Raw genomic sequence first — 20,522 nt, 5'->3', positions numbered from 1 at the left:
TTAAGGACTGATGATAGTATTAAGACTGGCCCCAGTCACCTACCATCACTCTCTCTTCAAATAAATGCTGGACTGGCAGGACAAAGCAGCACACCACTCCTTCCTCCGGCACCCTAAAAGGGCCTTGTTGTCACTTTCAGATATTTACATCATGGTTTATGGTAAGCCACATCTTTGAATTGTGGCACTACTTTTGTGGAATTGGATATTGAAATAAGTGTGTCCTAAGACTAATTGTGACTTTGGTGCTACAAGTGCGGCACCCAGTGTCACTAGTAATGCTTCTGTTGGAAATAGTGGGACACAAGTGCCACTAAATGGAGTGCAATGGAAACTGTTAAAAGGAGTGACCAGGGCACAAATTAGTGGTTGATTTTCCTTTATCACCAGCCCAACAAACAATGCTACTATTATGTTTATGGTTAAAATTGAACATTCACCCAAACAAATTTCATTTTTTTAGTTGTCACAGGTAGAACTATTCTGTATGCTTTTCATTAAGTTATTTATTTAAATGTATTGTTGTTATTCTAGTTCTCATGGCTGTGCTGTATTTATTTAATTTGCTTGACTGTTTCTTCTTTTGATTCTCCCTCAGTTGTTTTCTTATGTTAGCTGTTTATTGCTGTTATTTGGCTGGTTGTCTAGGGTTCACACACAAGTAGGTCTACATAACTAATGAGAACTACAAGCTGCATAACAAATATTTAATCTACTTAACTAACATAATAAGTAGGCTATATTACACTGGAGAAAAATGCAAAAGAAAAAGTATACAACTTTATAGATTTGTTTTGGAAGAGTTTTGTTTTGACACAGAAGGGGTAACAGTAGATGGTGGAATCTGAGAGTGTTTAGCAGCTATAGTGCCATAGAAAGAGGAGCTGGAAGGCAGGTGAAGTTCTGCACACCCTTCAAACTCAGTGATTAGCTTCTGTTGGTAGCTTTGCTTGCCTTCTCTTATCTTGATATAAACACAAGTCAAAAGGTCAAACGCTTGTTGCCTGTTGTCCCACAGAAAGAGTCGGTGCACAGAAGGGGGTAGAGTGACCTCTGCTGGTTCAGCTTCCACATAGCAAGAAGGGCTATAAATATGTTACAAAACCAGAATGTGAATTAAATAATAGAAACTTATAAATAAATAGGCTACCTGCTATCCTAAGCTATATATAAAATGAGTTCACTTGTCTTAATCTGAAGTTGCAGGTCACCAATGGTCTTATAAATGTTTAATTCTCCCTAACAGCTGAGTTATTATTTTATTAGTTTAAATTTTTATTTCAGTTAACTAAAGTGTTTTTTTCACACCCAGTGCTACTTTAGTTGTACTAAAAAACGTTATATTAGTTCAGTTTTAGTCTACAATCACCTCACTAACTATAGTTAGCCTACTTTTATTTTGAAAGTGTTACCGGTTACTTTCGCGTCAAAAAAAGGAATATACCACGTGACTTCCGTTTTTGGTTTATAAACGAAAAACAAATTGACTGAAGTTCAAAGACTCTCTTCATTCTTTGTTCAAAAAGGAATAACGATAAAATGATCGCCAAAAACGAAATGCGGGCCGTTTTTAATTGGTTTTTCGTTTTTTGATTCCTACACCAAAAACGGTTGTTTGGTTTTTCGTTTTGAAACAAAAAACAGAAAAACGCTATTTTCGTTTTATAATTACAAACGAATTACGGATTATCCAGAGATCCCCTGACCAGTTTTAGTCTACAATCACCTCGCTAACTTTAGTTTTTTCCATAGAAACGAAAAACAAGAATTCAGCTTGATTTTCGTTTATCGCTCTGAGGTAGAAAAATGAATAAATAGCATTGAATATTCGATTGAATATACAAGTGGGCGGGAATGAAACGCCCCTTTCCTCTGATTTGTCAGCCAAAGATCAAACTGTTCCGTCATCAGTCCTTCAAGTGCCAGGGGGTCCGTGAAATAATTAGCTATTTCCCTATTTTCCGGACTGTAAAGTCACGTTTTTTATCATAAGCACGCTGTGATTTATTCCTAAGTGATTTAGGCTTATATAATGCATTTTACGTCAGATAATCTAAATGTTGACTTTCAAAAGTAGGCGCGCCAAAAAGGCTGATCGCTGTATTTTGGTTTATTTTATGGTGTGCGCCAGAAAGATGTTAAATGAGACAGAGACGCGCTTAAGCAGCGCATCGTGTTGTTTTCTTTATTTTTCAAAGGCATGACATTTTGTAGTCATTTTGAATGTACACAAATTAAAATATACATTTTACTGTTTGGAATGACAAAGTATTAAACGACAGAGTATTAAGTTATTTCCCCAGCCGAGGAACAAATCCAAGTGATGGCGCCAGAGCATCGCGCTTACACAACATATTATCAGTTCACTTCTGGCATTACAAACTTGACACGCAGCCTGTTCGTTATTAAAATAAAACAGTCAGCCAAACATATAAAAGTTATACAATATAAAGACTGTGCCGGTCAGTCATAACTTGCTGTTCTTCCAAACTCATTTCCCTTGAAGTGCGGATTTAGCCTTCGTCTATATTAGGACTCGCCTGAAGTACGAAGCCTTGTTTACATTAATAGTTAGCATCCAAATGTTACATTGCAAATATGGACACGTTGGGCCGAATGAGAGAACCTGGTGCGAACCCAACGTCGGTAAAGTTTCAGTTTTGATTCAAATAAATTTGTTTAGGCTTGGTGTTTAAAATATAGGCTAAATGTTGTTTGTAATAAAGGGCACAATAGGCTATTTTGATAGGCTACTATGTATATTTTTTATTATACGCGGCTACATTTTTTTTATTTTTGTTGTTTTCTTATTAGGATAGGCTAGCATTCATTTAAAGATTTGACATAGGCTAGGCTAAGGGGAAGTAAAATATGCATAGCTTGTTATTCATAGTGTTTATAATGTTCATTTAGTATTTTATTTACCATTCTTTTACACTATTTCTGAATACGCTAATAATAAAATGCGTTTTTTACAACGTGACACGGGCGTGTTTTTTACTCTTAGCATGACCCGGTGCCCCACGCACAAGCGTGCATCCTTTAGATTATAGGCTAATACATTTTAATGAAACACAAGGTCTACGTCATAAAACTCAGAAGAGTATGCATTTTAATATCTATGTTGTTCTCTCTCTAGTTGTTAGATTGTCAGGCTGATGACAGTTCATGCGTGAACGACGTTAGGCCTATTATAGGCAAATTCTTTCCTTTTAATATTAGTGTTTAAAATATTTAATTTACAATTAATTATATCATTTTTTTAAACTTACTGGGCGAGGGCGACCATCCTAGCAACCGTCATTTACCCTGCCATACCAACGTAGGTGAATTTAGGCTATATCTACACAGAAGAAAGGTTCTGTTCAATCTTTTATTGTGGAAAGCGCTCTAGATTTCTCAGAGCAGTCATACTGCGGATCAAGCGTGTTAGTCCGTGGCATTGAGCTCGGCTGTGTTAAAGTTCCCTTGCACTCCGTTTACCTCCAATCTGATTTGTTCACAGGAGTTGTAAGTTTAGGAGAACGTGCTCAGCTTCCGATAGAAGGAGTAGGTTTGATATTAGGCAATGATTTTGCTGGTGGTAAGGTGTTTCCTCAGCCCATTGTGGTGGACAAGCCAGATGTGTCTGGGTTTGGTGAGCAGGTTGATGTGGGCGAACAGTTTCCTTCTGTTTTTACCGCCTGTGCGGTAACCCGTGCTCAGGTTAGAAAGTTTGATGATGTTGTAGATGTGTCTGAAACCTTTGTGACTGATAAAGTTGACAGAAAGAATTGTGTGCAGGATGTTTCTCCTAATGTGTGTGTTTTTGACCAGGATGTTGCAGTCCAGTTTGAGTTTATGCGTGGAACCGGGAAAGAACAGCTGGCGGTAGCGCAGAGAGTTGACCCGTCTCTAGTCAAATGTCTCACGGAGGCTGTACAAAAAGATGAAGTGGCAGATAAGGATGTGGCTTATGTTTGGGAGGATGGAGTGCTTATGCGTAAGTGGTCTCCATCAGAGAAGGATCTGAGCTGGAAGACTGTATTTCAGGTAGTGGTCCCTTCTAATTATCGTGAACAGATTTTGTGTTTAGCTCATGATCATGCTCTCTCTGGCCATCTGGGAGTAAACAAGACTTTTAGTCCCATCCTTCATTATTTTTATAGGCCTGGCTTGAAAAAAGCGGTTTCAGAGTACTGTCGGTCGTGTCATGTGTGCCAGCTAGCTGGTAAACCTAATCAGGGAATTCCTAATGCTCCTCTTCATCCTATTCCAGTTGTGTCTGAGCCATTTGAGAGAATTATTATTGATTGTGTCGGTCCATTACCCAAGACTAAGTCTGGTTATCAGTATCTGCTGACTCTAATGTGTGCTGCTACTCGGTACCCCGAGGAGATTCCTATGTGTACCATTAGAGCTAAGAATGTGACTAAAGAACTGGTCAAATTTTTTTCTACATTTGGTATTCCCTGAGTTCTACAGTCGGATCAAGGTACACATTTTACCTCCAAGCTGTTTTCTCAGGTTCTGGACTGTTTGTCTGTAAAGCATAAACTTTCTAGCGCTTACCACCCAGAGTTACAGGGAGCACTAGAACGTTTTCATCAGACCTGGAAAAGTATGTTGCGTACGTACTGTTTTGAAACTGGGAAAGATTGGGATGAGGGTGTTCCCTTGGTCATGTTTGCGGTACGAGAGACCGTTCAGGAATCCTTAGGTTTTATTCCTGCCGAATTAGTGTTCGGGCACACTGTGCAGTTAAAACTGTTTCGTGAACAGTTGCTGGCAGAGACAACCCCCCGAACTAGCATACATGAGTATGTGAATTCGTTTAGAGAACGCATACACCGAGCTCGTGAAGTGGCACTTTCAGAGTTGGGCCACACTCAGATTAAAATGAAGACCCGCTTTGATAAAAAGAGTGTTTATCGAAGTTTCCAGGAAGATGATTTGGTGCTTGTCTTTCTTCCTCTTTCAGGGTCACCATTACAGGCAAATTCTCGGGTCCCTACACTATCAAGCAGAAATTAAGTGACACTGATTATGTCATTAATACTCCTGACAAAAAACGAGCATGTCACATTAATATGCTCAAAGCCTATGTAATGAGGGATGTTGCTCAAAACGATGTAGCTCAGAGTATGCCAAATTACACTGATTCCATCTCTGCTGCTATGGCAGCTAAATACTGTCCTGAGGAGGATGGGCTTCGAATGCGAGATGTATCGTGTGCTCGGTTGGACAATTCTAAGCTTTTAGAGGATTTAAAGTCCCATCTGTGTTACTTAAGTGAAACGTGTCAAAGTGATGTTACTATGCTCATTAAAAAGTTCCCTGCTCTTTTTTCTGATGTGCCAAGTCAGACCACAGTGTTGGAGCTTGATATTGAGGTGGGTGATTGCTCTCCAATCAAGCAAAATTCCTATCGTGTAAACCCCATCAAGAGAAAAATAATGCAAGAAGAGACTGCATATTTGTTAGAACATGGTTTTGTGGTACCCAGTTCCAATTCATGGAGCTCACCCTGTCTGTTGGTGCCTAAATCGGATGGCAAATTTCGATTCTGCACAGATTACCGCAAGGTAAATTCCATAACGAAACCTGATTCCTATCCTTTACCAAGGATGGATGATTGCATTGATAGGGTTGGCGCTGCAAAGTTTGTGACTAAGCTTGACCTGTTAAAAGGTTACTGGCAGGTACCTTTGACGGCCAGGGCTTCAGAAATATCTGCCTTTGTTACGCCTGAACACTTCCTGCAATACAAGAGGATGGCTTTCGGGATGCGAAATGTACCCGCCACTTTCCATCGCCTAATGAGGATAGTCCTGGCTGGGTTAGAAAACTGTGAGGCATACCTGGATGACATTGTCGTTTATTCTTCTGACTGGGAACAGCATCTAGCAAGTATGTATTCAGTTTTTCATCGACTAAGTGATGCATCTCTTACATTGAATCTAAATGTGAGTTCGGTAAAGCTGTCGTGACCTATCTTGGGAAATGTGTGGGTCAAGTGCGTCCTGTCAATTCAAAAGTTGAGTGCATTATTGATTTTTTCCATCTCCCACATGAAACGAGAGTTGCGTCTTTTCTTGGGAATGACAGGGTATTACCGTGCTTTTTCCAAGAACTTTGCTGACGTTGCGTCACCCCTTACTAACTTACTGAGTCAATCTAAAGTTTTTGAGTGGACTTCAAAGTGTCAGTCAGCTTTTGATGCAGTTAAAACGTTGCTGTATAGTGCCACAGTTCTATCAGCTCCAAATTTTTCACGACCATTTAAATTGGAAGTGGATGCGAGTGAGGTGGGAGCAGGGGAAGTCCTTATTCAGGAAGATGTTATGGGAATTGATCATCCGGTCTGCTATTTTTCTCGGGTCCCTACACTATCAAGCAGAAATTAAGTGACACTGATTATGTCATTAATACTCCTGACAAAAAACGAGCATGTCACATTAATATGCTCAAAGCCTATGTAATGAGGGATGTTGCTCAAAACGATGTAGCTCAGAGTATGCCAAATTACACTGATTCCATCTCTGCTGCTATGGCAGCTAAATACTGTCCTGAGGAGGATGGGCTTCGAATGCGAGATGTATCGTGTGCTTGGTTGGACAATTCTAAGCTTTTAGAGGATTTAAAGTCCCATCTGTGTTACTTAAGTGAAACGTGTCAAAGTGATGTTACTATGCTCATTAAAAAGTTCCCTGCTCTTTTTTCTGATGTGCCAAGTCAGACCACAGTGTTGGAGCTTGATATTGAGGTGGGTGATTGCTCTCCAATCAAGCAAAATTCCTATCGTGTAAACCCCATCAAGAGAAAAATAATGCAAGAAGAGACTGCATATTTGTTAGAACATGGTTTTGTGGTACCCAGTTCCAATTCATGGAGCTCACCCTGTCTGTTGGTGCCTAAATCGGATGGCAAATTTCGATTCTGCACAGATTACCGCAAGGTAAATTCCATAACGAAACCTGATTCCTATCCTTTACCAAGGATGGATGATTGCATTGATAGGGTTGGCGCTGCAAAGTTTGTGACTAAGCTTGACCTGTTAAAAGGTTACTGGCAGGTACCTTTGACGCCCAGGGCTTCAGAAATATCTGCCTTTGTTACGCCTGAACACTTCCTGCAATACAAGAGGATGGCTTTCGGGATGCGAAATGTACCCGCCACTTTCCATCGCCTAATGAGGATAGTCCTGGCTGGGTTAGAAAACTGTGAGGCATACCTGGATGACATTGTCGTTTATTCTTCTGACTGGGAACAGCATCTAGCAAGTATGTATTCAGTTTTTCATCGACTAAGTGATGCATCTCTTACATTGAATCTTGCTAAATGTGAGTTCGGTAAAGCTGTCGTGACCTATCTTGGGAAATGTGTGGGTCAAGTGCGTCCTGTCAATTCAAAAGTTGAGTGCATTATTGATTTTTTCCATCTCCCACATGAAACGAGAGTTGCGTCTTTTCTTGGGAATGACAGGGTATTACCGTGCTTTTTCCAAGAACTTTGCTGACGTTGCGTCACCCCTTACTAACTTACTGAGTCAATCTAAAGTTTTTGAGTGGACTTCAAAGTGTCAGTCAGCTTTTGATGCAGTTAAAACGTTGCTGTATAGTGCCACAGTTCTATCAGCTCCAAATTTTTCACGACCATTTAAATTGGAAGTGGATGCGAGTGAGGTGGGAGCAGGGGAAGTCCTTATTCAGGAAGATGTTATGGGAATTGATCATCCGGTCTGCTATTTTTCAAGGAAATTTACGAAATCGCAAAAACATTATAGCACAATCGAAAAAGAGGCCCTTGCGCTGTTGCTTGCACTTCAGCATTTTGAAGTTTATCTTGATGCTGGTAATGTCCCCATCCTGGTGTATACAGACCATAATCCCCTAGTCTTTCTGTTTCATGTCAAATTAAATTCAAAGACTAATGCGCTGGTCTCTTTTGATTGAGGGCTTCAACTTGGAGATTCGGCACAAGGGGGGGTGTGAGAATGTGCTTGCTGATGCCTTGTCACGTGCCCCATGCACATTTGGGGATGAATAATTGTTTTGTGATTACAAATAATGATTTGTAATTTTAAGGGTGGGGGTGTTACGTTTGTGACGTAATGCAGCTATGTTGTTTCTGCTTTTGTTTCTGCTGTCTCCTTCTCCTCCTTTAGGATTGGTCCTGGACTTAATGCGAAGTTGTTGGTGGTTGGACCAGAGATGAGGCCTGGACTATAAATTCCCTGGAATTCCTCTGGAGGGATCTCTCTCTGCCTCTTTGACTGCACTTGTTGTACTGTGTGTGTTAGCTGGTGAAAATGTAACTATAGATTGTGATCTTAGTGCTCTTTGTGGTGTTAACAGAGTGTTAACTTTTTTTTGATACAGTGTGATCTGTTTCTAAATCATTAGTGCCCAATGTAAGTGTGCCATTATTTATGAAGCCGTAGGGGGTGAGTGCCTTGTTTACCTTGTACGCCAAAAGGGTCTTTACTTTTCTCCTGTTTATTGGGCTAGATAAGGAGATAGGGTATGTTATTTTGTTTCTTTCATTTCATTGGTAGGGAAGTTAGTTTTCGTGGGGAAAGTTAGTTGCTGTTTGTTTATTGTTTTGGCATTAGCTCTCCCCTGAATATCTTGCTTCTAACTTTTTTTCTTTGTTTGATTCTTTCTTTTCAAGAAATTGTTTTGTAAATGTTAAAGTCTACCGCTCTGAAAACAAGTTAGAGCAAGAAAAGAGGAATAAAAAATTGCTAACTAAGAAGTATTGTTTTGTTGTATGTTACACCCTGACCTAGACCAGGGCCCGTAACAGTATGTTAGAGTAGTTTAAATGTTTAGTCTAGTTAATAAAGTCTTGTTCATATCACTCATAAAGTTGTCTATGTCTCAAGCTCATATTCGCAGTCATTAATCATATACGTAAGACCTTGACTATTTGTAGTACTTAGACATTTCCAATGCCCCGGAAATGTACATTTCTATTAATTAATAACCACTATTGAGGGTTCACAGGATTACCCGAGTAATTGGTTGTAATGTTAATGTAGCTACATCAAGTTAACACGATTAACTTACACAAATATTCATAATCAATTACAACAAGTTATGATTGGTTATTAATATTTCATAGAGCTAATACGCTACAATTGCAAAACAAGTGAATAGCTCAAATGTTATTCTTCAATGCACATTTGATCGTGTAGGCAAAGCAATGCAAGAGCACATATGTTTGTAACAGTTCGAAATAGACCCAAATGCGAAAGCTGGTTAATGATTTTTTGAAAATAAAGAAGATAAATGCAACAAAGGCTGTCTGCCGATCACAGGTCGTCTTGATGAACGCAGAACAGGAAAACGAACTCCAGACAGAAACCAGGCAGGATGATGGATGCAGGTAAGCGGTCAGGGAGAGCTCACAGGAATAGGCAAGCGCAGAGTCCACCAGGCAGTTACCGCAGCACAGAGAATCAGACTTGACACAGGATAGCCGGAGCAGTAACTCATCTGACATGCGTACACACAGGAAAGGAAACAGTAGCAATACTCAAGCGTCAGTAACAGACATGAACGAACAAACAATGGGTGCTTCTCAATATCCCTCCTCGTCTCCTCGCTCCTCTGTCCTCCATCCTATGACCCGGAAACCAATCAAGCACAGCCATCTTGAAGGACATCTCAATTCTCTAATTGCACCGCGAGGAGTCGAGGATCGAGGAGAAGAGCAGGGGCCTGTTTCAGAAAGGAGGTTAAGTGAAAACTCTGAGTATGTTAACCCTGAAATGAGGGAAACTCTGGGTTTTCTGTTTCAGAATGGGAGGTAAGTCAAACCTGAGAAAGAAGGGTAAGTCAAGCCCGTTTCTGAAAGAGAGGTAACTTATACTCAGAGTCAGTTACCATGGTAACTTACTCTGTGAACCTAACCTGGTCGGGAGCAGGTTTACTTCCGTAAACCCAGAGTTTATTTCGGTCTTCTCCCCTTTTTTAAAGAGGAAGCGGTGTTTAAACACCTCATTCATTCTTTCGGTACATTTATTCATTGCTGTTTTTTGCCCCAATTTTTTTAATAAGATGAAGTCTATATAATTTCTTAACTGGCAACTGAAAATACAGTAGATTAGAGTTACATCATGTAGTTCTAAACAAATTCTACAGAATTAAACTGTGGCATTCACTGAAAATTTCTGAACTGTGTTCATCTGTGCACCAGAAGTTGATGGACCTTCCTCCTGCTGTTTTTCCACACTCTGGGGACGGGGGAGAGATAAGAATATCCGTTTATACTTAGATATAAACTTAGATTCTATAGGCTACTCCACATAAATAATGTGAAGAAATGTGAATGTGTAGATTGTTTGATGTGTAAACACATAATATTAACATTTCCTCTGTAGGCCTCTCTGTGGCAGCAGAAACTGTTTCTTCATCCCCATCGTCCTGTGAAGATGAGAATTTGGTTGAGCACATTTTATAATACTATTTGTCATAATTTCTGGTGTATTGAGTAGGCTACTTCCAACTGTCTGGGGTTCTGTTGGGACAGGAGGCTCCAAATGACAAATATTACCATCAGAATCTGTTGGGAGCAACAAAAAACCCAACCCAAAGTAAAATATATGGAAATATCAAAAACAGCCTATATAAAAAATAACACATATGTAGACCTCTTACATTTTATGAAGGCACTTGAATCTTCGGGAGTGACTGGCTCTGAAGTCCCTTCAGGAATTCCCTCAGCCATTGGCCTTCCAGCATTCAGGCTCAGGGCCATCCCCATCTCCTCTGCATCTCCATTTTCATCTTCATCTCCTCTGGATCTCCATCTCCTCTGCATCTCCATCTCCTCTGCATCTCCATCTCCTCTGCATCTCCTCTGCATCTCCATCTTCATCTTCATCTCCTCTGGATCTCCATCTCCTCTGCATCTCCATCTCCATCTCATCTGCATCTACATCTCCTCTACAACTTCATCTCCATCTCCATCTTTGCGAGCCTCTTCCTTCTTTCTGTTGGCTGAGTAGAAGTCAAATGAGAATGAACATTTAATTGTGTTAATTAGAGCTATGTCAAAAATGCTGCTGCACTGCAAGACACTGGATGCTATTTAGTTATTGAATATGTCAAATGTTTGTAAAGTCAGGTAGCCTACATCCATGATATGCTCAAGCCTTACCTGATTGAATTATGTTTTTATATTTCATTTTCAGCTGCTGCCATGTTCTTTTAATGCCTGCAGGATTGCACCTACATGAAAATTAAAATTAGGTTGAATAACATACTGTTCTTCAGTTTCATCTCTGATATTATAACAGTTGGGTAAGTTACTCTAAAATAGTTATTAATTACTAACTACAAATGACATCTTCAACAGTGTAATTAGATTAATGTAACAATTACTATCTCTAGAAAGTATTGGTCTACTTATTACTAATTACTTTATAAATCCCATATCAACCTTGTAAAGACTCAGGGGCGGATCTAATCCGTGGGGGATTTGCATATCATAATTAATAATTGGTAATTAATAATTATTCATACATGTTTGGATTAGATCAGTCTTACATGTTAATAAATCTCCTGATAAGGGATGATATGTCATTTTACCTGCATGCATGCGTATCCTTGCAATTAACCACAAGTTGATTGTAATTAATTACAAGGACCACGTCCTGCGAAACAGGCAAAATTAATTAGCTCAATTGTCCGAATAATATTTGTGGGGATCCACAATATCATCCTACTTTATAGGATTTCAGGAAAAGCAATTCTGTGGCCACAAGAATTGGGTTTCCTGCCCTATAAAAAAATACTCTTTAAAGTATCTTTAATTTGTAAGCTTGTAGCTAAAGGTCTTTCACTTAAGGGACTTGAAAATGAGCAAAGAGCCAGTAAACAATCAACGAAGATTGGAATGAAGATTGGAGTTTATCGAGACCAAACTTGCCACAAATGGATTTGTTTAAACATTAGTTGGCAAAGTTTAAAACATTATCGCATTAGAGTTGTCGAGAAACATAGACCAAACCACAAAAAGGCAACTCATGAAATAGGGAACTTAGATACATTGTTCATACAATTCTCAAGTGGATATATAATAGCATATATATATATATATGAATATAGGATTCATTTCTCCTCCTTGTTTAGAATTCAGAGAGAGCCACAGTTCTGTGAACATTCCTTTGGGTCGTAAACGCTGTAATCTAAGAACACCAGTAATGTTAGTTTTGGTCTCTTTTCACTCCAAAGATGTAAAACATAGTAAACTATATTTTACTGGATATTACTGTACGTATTCTGATTGATCACACCGAAAGCATTCTGGAGGTGTCCAGAACTATGTGTACAAGTTATGGGAATAGACAGTTATATTTGAAATGCATAATGAAGGTATTTATAATTCACTTTAAGCTACGATAAAATCATAGTCATTCCAATGTGACATGGGCAAATGGACACACATAAAAACACATCGAATATATCTGGTTAAATGTCTAAAAAGAGAAGTTTCTTTCTCTTTAGAATCACCTTCTTTGGGACATTCCAGTCAGTCATAAAAATGTCTCGTAACAGGACACCACGCTCTGTCCTGAGCGGGCTTCCCTTGTGGGGGATGCGTGTGTGTGTGTGTGTATGTTAATTTACATCCAGGCTTTTTGGGCCTGAAGGCAATGGGATTTTAGCTAGGATGTATTTAGTTATTCAGATTCACCCCTCGCCCAGTCCTTACAGTGAGGATATTGGAGAAAGGTTCTTGTGTGTGTGTGTTTGAATGTGCTCTGGTCTCCATTCTGGCTTGGCTCTGAGGAGATAACATCTTTGAGGCCTGACCCCAATCCCCCCCCCCCCCCCCCCCCCTGCTGTGTGTCGTACACAAGTTCCTTCTCGTTGGAAAGGGGAGGCTTGGTTTTTACTCAGTTCGCCATGAAAGTGTCAATGAACGCCATTAGGGGCAGACTCTGTGGTGCCCAACCTGAGTTATGAACCAGAGTCAGAGAGGTTAAAAGCATTCTTACATGTATAAGTGCATGAGTCGTCCTGACACAGTCCAGATACCCTACAGTCCCCCTTTTTGTCAGATGAAGTCCCTGTGTGGACATCATCGGACGACAATCATCACAATGGACGGATGACAGGTGAATCATGATGATCGGGTAGCAGGTGGCTGTTAGGGCTGTGGATTCAGCTCGATGAGGGTCAAAGCGGTCTGTGGTGTGGTACACTCTTTCCGAAGGGTTTCGTCGGAAAGTTCCTGACACGGCTTTTATGAGCTTGGCTGTAGATGTTCGCATCTCGTTGGGTCCCTGGTACAGGATGAAGGCCAAGCCCAGCGTCAGGGTGTGGCTGGGTACCATAGAGATGCACAGCGCTGATTCGGCTGTGGTCCAGGCCTGGACAACAGGCGATGTAGTCAGGATGGGCAGTCGAGACAAAGCTTGGAGGGCTGTGTCGGTAGGAGCAATGTCAATTAGCTGGGATCCCCCTTTCGCAAACCACAACTCCTGTTCTGGAGTTAGGGTGAAAGTGTGGTTCCTGGAGAAGGATGGGATTTCCAGTTCTAATCTAAATCTTTGCTTGGAAGATGGTACCATGCCAGGTCGTCAAGGTGAAGGATGGCGCCTTTCGGTGCTTGGATTCAAATGCTCTGGTGGAGCGAGGTGACACAGGTGTCAGTGTCATTCTGGTCGTAATTGAGTGCAGCTGTACGCACAGGAGTGTTAACGAGCCCTGTCACCTACAATCTCTGCTTGGGTCTCGATGATTTGAGTGCGAGGCTTAGCTTCGGCAGGGCAGGGGGTGTCGCTGATCTGCAGCCTGCAGATTCCGAAAGTGTTGTCTCCGAGGAAGGGTTTGTTAGGGCAGAGATAGTGAGTGTCTTTGGTCAATGTGCACATGTACGGGTTCGGAGCTAAGGACAGCTTTGTGTAGCTGTTGTTGAAGTTAACCACGTCCGGCGTGCGGATCTTGATGTGAGTGTTACTTTTCAAAATCTGACATTGACAATGTTCTTGAGCCGGTAGATTCGGCTTGGCTCTATGATGGGTAAGTTCCGGAGCAAAACCCACTTCTCTCTGCTTGGGGTCGACGCAGAGTGGGCTGGCACTACCCAGCGGGTAGGAGAGGTGTATTTGTAGAGAGTCAGCTGGCGTGGTGATGGCGGAAGCCAGCACGGTTTGCACAAGGCTTAAGGGTATCAGGTGCGGTGGAATTCTACCCATGGCTAGGCTGTCAATGGAGGAGTTCACCTCCAGCAGCGTGTCTGTCATCAGGGCTGTTACCAGCTGAGTTTGAGCAAAGTCATTCTGGAAGACAGTAAACAGCTGTTTCATGGAGTTCACTGTCTGGGTCAGCAGAACGCTGTGAGTGTTGAAAATTACCACAATCCCCTTTAGTGTCTTGTCGATGGTCTGCAGGGATGCACTCTGTGTTGCGAGTTGCTCTTTTATCTGTGGAATCTCGGTCTGGATTTCGGCTGCATGCCGCCTCACGGTGGCTAGGTTCACTGTATTCACACTGGACATACAAGTGTTAAACAGAGTGGCGGCGGCTCCAGGCAAAGCTCCCCGGAACTGTTTGGAGCGGTGGTTGTGTCCACCTAACTCCGCTTGTGTGATAGTCATTTTCTCAAGTTCGTTGAGCATGTGCTCGACATCGGCCTCAGCGTGAGTGAGGGCGTCTTCTGTCCATCGGCCCCTACCCAGCTGTATTGTGTTCTGTAGGCGTTGCGAGGATCAGGTGGCACACACACTTTCTGAGTGCGGGTCCGGCAGAAAAGGAGTCCTGGTTGTTCCCTTAGGACGATGCCTGATGCCGGACCTGGTGAGATGTCCGATTGCGGCTGCCCTCTGGTTGGCTGGAGGCACAGCAGCATCCTGGTAAAAGTGAAAGGGAGAGAGAAAGAGAAAGGGAGGAAAAATTTCAGCGAGTGTCGTCCTTGGTTGGCTAGGACAGTCTTTCCGCTTTTGAGGACGCCGGTATGCCACTTGGTTCGGTGTCTTGCAGGTGTCTCTGGTGCTGCGGTGTGCAGCACATGGTGCGTCATGGGCATACATTGGCATGACCCCCCTTTTGCACTGTGGCACCACAAGCTGTGGCGCAGTGATGGCATCAGGTGCAGAACGCTGAATGTTGTCTTGTGCGGCGCAGCATGTGCCGGTTGACGTCGGTTGTCTGGGGCATTGGTTGTCGGTGAGTGCAGACGGCGTTCGTGGGTGGTTGGAGGGGTATGAGAGGTGGTTTCTCATAGTGTCCATTGTTTGTCATAGTCTTTGGTAAGCTGGAAGGTTAAGGTCAGGTTAAGCAGAGGCTCTGTGACATTTTGTCGCACTTGTGGTGAGACTAATGCATGACCCTAAAAGTTCAGAACCAAGGTTTAATGGGTTCGCTAGGAATGTAGCATAAAGCTATGCGTTTCACGTGTAGCTAGCTAGTGAAGTGTGTCTTGTATCCTTATCTTAGCTGTGGATGTTAGGAGGCTAAGACTTATGTTGGTTCCGATAGTATTTCCTGGAAAGGGCCTATCCGAGATTAAATAAATGACTTAAGATGGTTCTTATGACTAAATTATTTCTCTGGACTTTTGTAGTGGTTCACTACGGCTTGACGAAGTAAATGATAGGGGGAAAAAAGACAGCTTTCCTATTCCAATTATGCTTATTATCAATCCTCAGGACTATAGTTATGCCCTAGTAATCGTTGAAATTACTTGTGTTGCAGGGTCATAAAAATGAGTGCACTTGTTGAAAATAAACAAAATCACAAATAAAGGTGTCTCTGTTTCCTTTCTGGGCCCTATGGGAAATGGAACCACATTCCAACAAGAGAGGAAATGGAATTGAATCATATAGATGACCGAAAAGACAAGGTAATAGCTGATTGCTATTATTATTAAAGTAAAAATAAAAATAAAACGTAGGTGAGTGGTCAAAACAGCGGGAATGATCTGAATGTGAGAATAGTCAGTAGCACTAGTGACTAAACTTTGAATTTGCTTGGACCAACACTCCATTGTGGGTTACAGCGGTTGCGTGTTCACGACCACTCTGTGTGTCCCTTCAAAGGTTTAGTCAACATGCTGATGAAAATTCTCATTACTATACAGATTCTTCTCTAGATACACATTTTACATGTACTTAAGCTTAAGTTTAATTGGCGATTTAGCCTACAGTGCTAGTGAAGGTGAACTTTAGCTGAGCAGAATTGAAAGTACGAAAAGTGAAGAATTACAAACCCTAACTGGGGTTAAAGAAAGTATTCTAGAATACTTTGGGCTGTATAAACAGCAGTTGTAATTAAGGCTTCAAGTAAATTATGCTAACTGCTAACTGTAGAAGTTATTATTTAGCTTAGCCTAAGCTGGATGGATGTTAGGTTAGGTTAGCCTAGCCTAAGCTAGATGGATGCTAGGTTAGGTTAGCTTAGCCTAAGCTGGATGGATGGATGCTAGGTTAGGTTAGCTTAGCCTAAGCTGGATGGACGCTAGGTTAGGTTAGCTTAGCCACCTAGGCTGGTTTGTTTACAAAGTGACATCATGAGTTAGCACTTCCTGTGACAAGTCGTTGTCATGGGAACCAGAACATGTCAGAACAATTCGACAGTACCTGAAGAATGTCTGCACCTTTTAAATGAGTTATGCATGTTTAAACGGGTTAAAAGGGGACGCCTATACTTTAAAGTCTTTCGAGAACTTGACGTTACATTAAGTAAAATGCGACTGTGTTTTGGCATTTGCTAATTTTACTCATGTAACTCTTCTCTTTACTTTACACAACTTATTCTATTTGTTTACCGAGTAAGGAAATAGATTTGCTGTAAGTCAAAGGTTGTCTAAGCATCTATAGTTACGTCCCTCTCATGCACAAATGCTGACTTTTCAGCGAGTAAACAGTTTTGATCGCTAGGTAGCTCTCTGCTTGTAGCTAAAATTTAGGTGAATTACATCAATCTAACAATAATTTGTAAGGCCTTTACATTGTAGAAAGGGGAGCATCACCCAGGTCTACATATATATAACTGTGTCCTGAGCTTTCTATGTCCGGAACAGTTTTAGCAATACTGCAATTTGGATTTCTTTAACCAAAGCAGAATAGATATCGGTGCAGTTTACAATATGAGATTTCTTTGTCAAACAGACTTACGCTTTACTGCTGAACTTACTGATATTAGTTGGAAATCTAAGACTCTTTCACTTACAGTAGGGATGTCAATTTCAGCTATTATTTTATCTGCATTTAGACAAGCCAGCAACAAGTGATCAAAATGCGTATCGCATGTTGTGTTCGTTTGGATCGCACTGAGCACATGCACACCTGTAGGTTAAAAGTAGTTTAAAACTCGGGTGGTTTTCCTACACTATGGCGTAAAGGTGACGTATGCCTTATTGGGAGCTAGTGTTTCCTGTAACCCTTTATTGTCATGGAAACTAATGTTTAGCAGTGTCATTTCAACCAGCATGTAGCAAATGTTTGTTTCGAAAAAGTTGTGCATAGTGTGTTGGCAGGTGAGGCATACACGTCCATTCAAGATTTTCTTTAAATCAGTTAAATTCTAAATTGTCTAATGCAGAGTCTTGCTTCTCTTCGAGCACACATTTTCATCTACTTTAAAAGTTTTATGTTTTATGCTGACCAGGGACCCTTTTACAGAGTCTTGCATTGTGTTCATTCTGTGTGCCTTCTGGTTTTGCAGTTCGGAATCAATGGGATCTTAGGGACCCTTTCTGAGGAGGCCTTCTGTGTTAGAGGCCTTCTGTATCAGTTCATGCATCGTTGAGCAGCATTTCTTGGTCTTTGGCGAGCTGGAAGGTGCAGGGTAGCGAACTTGAATCTTGACTTGGTGCTGAGGCTGTGTACCCATGGATGGCTGCTGGAGTTCCTGGGAACTCTGTGACCTTGGAGTCTGGCTGTGTTGTAGTTCTCGTGACCTCTGTGACCGGCCAGTCTGGCTTCGGTGACCTGTGTGACTGGAGGGGGAGGGGTTCTTGAACTTGGGCCCAGACTGTCAGGTGAATGGGAACTACCTGTTCGAGCCGGATGTTGTTCTGGCTGTACGACTGCACGTTCAGCTGTCACGTTTGGGGTATAAGAGTTCGAATCTTTGCTCTTAGCTTTAGTGCCGAGTCTTTCAAAGGGCTGAGCTGACATTAAAGTGAGGTCTGAGCCGGTGTCTACCAGGGCATCCAGGCTCACCTCATTTTCTAAAGTGATGGCTAGGTAGAGTTTCCGGGCCACCCCCCTTTTCGATCAGGTTCCCCAGGAGTCTTAGCGTAGGGGCTGGTGTGGTGATCGATGGGCAGTTAGGGCCGGTCTCATGTGGTTTGCTGCGGAGGCAGGTAGCCAAAACATGGGAACTTGTGCCGTCTTGCTCAGGCTGGGCAGCTGTCAGCTGTGGTGGCTGGGTGATGCTGTCATTTTGTGATGTGACAGTTAGCTCTGTGCTCTGAGGCTGACGAGCAGTGTTCTGTGTGCCTGTTGTAGGTCTTGCGCTCAGGCATAGGATGTCAGGCTCGTTCCTCTTGTATTCTTTGGAAAGTCTTTTGTGAAGAAGCTTTTCAGTGACTTCAGGGTCTCGGCTGTCTCAGACGTGGCGGCACTGTGTTTGTCTGATGTGTGCTCAGACTTGTGCTTACCAGTGGCATGTTGAGAGGGGTACCGCTCCAGGCTGTCTTGGCTTGATGGTCTGTCGATGGGGCTCGGCTCTTTCTGGGCCATTGGTCGGTTTCCCATGTGGCTCCACCTTTTGGGTGGTCGGGTGGTTGTTGCAGGTCCCAGAATCTGTCAAAGCGCTCGCTCTGGTGTCTTGGACGAGCACCATCGCAGTAGTGCTGCCCTCTAGTGGCCTGGAACGGTCTTGACTCTCAGTAAACAGGGCTATGGTGTTGTGGGGCGCCCTCTAGAGGCAGCTCTGAGTAGGACTCAGAGACAGAGTAGATTGTGGGTTTTTTCAAAGTCTTTCGGACACAGTCTTTTGCTTGGTGTAAGCTTCTTTTAGCTGTTGAGTAGTCATGCTATGTGGTCAGGCCAGGATGTCTAGGTGATGACTCACTGTGGGGTGCAGATTTCGGAGAGACAAAGTTCTGAAGTTGAAATCATCCTCCATGCCGGGCTGATTGAGGTCCATGGCTGTGATTAGTCTTTGGTCTGATTCTGGATCAGAGAATTCTTTAGTGAAGGCCTGCCGCAGTGGCTGGTAGTCCGACTTGACTGTCTCTGGTTGACGGTCGAGGAAGCTGCGCGCATCACGACTGGACGTGGTTCTGAGCAGGTACGATCTGTCCCACGCGGTGACGTTGGTAACAGTTTGTAAGTGAAAGTCAATGTCCTGCGGGTGGCGTGCACGTTGTGGCCTCCTGCAGGGTTCGGAGTGAACGTAGGGATGTTTCTGGCCAGCTTGTTAAGTCTTTTGGGAGCCATGCCATGGTTAGTGGCAGGGGCTCTCCTGGAAAGGCTCTTCCCCCCTCGCTGCTGACGGGGGTTCTTGTGGGCTGGCTGGTGATGTTTTGAACAGTGGGCTTTCACCCCCCTGTAGAGCTCTGGGTTCTTGGCTGAAAGGTGCGGACCGGTCAGGGGAAACTTGTGGTGTGCGTTTCCCCTTTTCCGGTCATGCTGCAGTTTATAAGAGTGTTGCAACTCTGTGTGAACGTTGTCAAGTTCGTGTTTGAGATCTTGTCTCTGCTGAACGAGCTTGTGGATGGTAGCACGGGCCTCTTGCGAGTTTCTTTCGCAGGCCGTGGCTTTCGAGTCTCTTTAAGTTCAGTCTCTGCTCTTTGCAAGGGGCTTCACTTTTGTCGGAGTTTCTCGTTGAGCTCCTCTCTGGTACTTTTCTCTGACTGCACTCTTTGGTCTATGTGCAGATGAAGATCAGATAGGGCAGTTTGAAGTCTTTCCACTTCCTTCTGTAGCTCGGGGTCGTTGTCATCCTCGGCTTGCATCCTTAGCGTTGCAACTTCGTGCTCCAGGGCGATGCGGCTCCTTTCGCGGATACGTGCTTGTGCGATGAGCTGGCAAGTGAGGTTGACGTGTCTGACCGGTCTTTGTCGTGGGAGCTTTGGCTTGTTTTGTGCGCCATCAGCTTGTCCACGTCTGCGAGGCTCTTGGCTCGGGGCTCTGAGTCACTGGCGACCTTGGTCAGGAATGGAGATGTCATGAATCTCAGCCATGTCTCCAGGTTGTCCCAGCGGGTTGTGGGACTGTAGGACCGGAACATACTGGCTTCACTGTGGGCGAGAGGAACACAACACACACAGAGAGACCAATGCAAGTTCGTTCTACGTTTAACAAGCTATAATACGGGCTATGCCGTGTATGAAAATTTTGGTTAACTGATGCTGACAGTTAAATCATTTGGTGGGACAATTTGGGTAGGTCAACATGGGCCTGAATAAAGATTTTTAACGGGGCGGTAGCTTAGGGGTCACCTGTTGATGCTAACGGCTTGGTTGTCAAACTATTATTCAGCGTTCCTTGTTGTCTCAGATAGGTTCTGTCTCTAGGTGAACTGAAAGGAACAGAGCACAACAGAAATGAGCAATGGCAAGATAGCAAAGTTTGA

The 20,522-nt window shown here is 42.8% G+C and overlaps 1 protein-coding gene across 1 annotated transcript; it reads right to left on the bottom strand.

Annotated features, from left to right (window-relative positions):
- Positions 1–10,694: 10,694 nt before the first annotated feature.
- On the bottom strand, positions 10,695–16,407 carry LOC143738977 (uncharacterized). The gene is made up of 4 exons (XM_077231035.1): positions 12,501–16,407; positions 11,146–11,216; positions 10,939–10,985; positions 10,695–10,778 (listed from the first exon to the last, which is right to left on the bottom strand). The coding sequence occupies exon 1, from the start codon at positions 14,612–14,614 to the stop codon at positions 13,691–13,693; it is 924 nt and encodes a 307-aa protein (XP_077087150.1). The 5' UTR covers positions 14,615–16,407; the 3' UTR covers positions 10,695–10,778; positions 10,939–10,985; positions 11,146–11,216; positions 12,501–13,690.
- Positions 16,408–20,522: the final 4,115 nt, after the last annotated feature.

Source organism: Siphateles boraxobius, unplaced genomic scaffold (assembly GCF_051911475.1).
Source record: "Siphateles boraxobius isolate OS27281-9 unplaced genomic scaffold, OSU_SipBor_1 16, whole genome shotgun sequence".
NCBI lineage: Eukaryota > Metazoa > Chordata > Actinopteri > Cypriniformes > Leuciscidae > Siphateles > Siphateles boraxobius.
The sequence above is the reverse complement of the archived record's forward strand: the minus strand, read 5'-3'. Positions and strand labels throughout refer to the sequence as shown.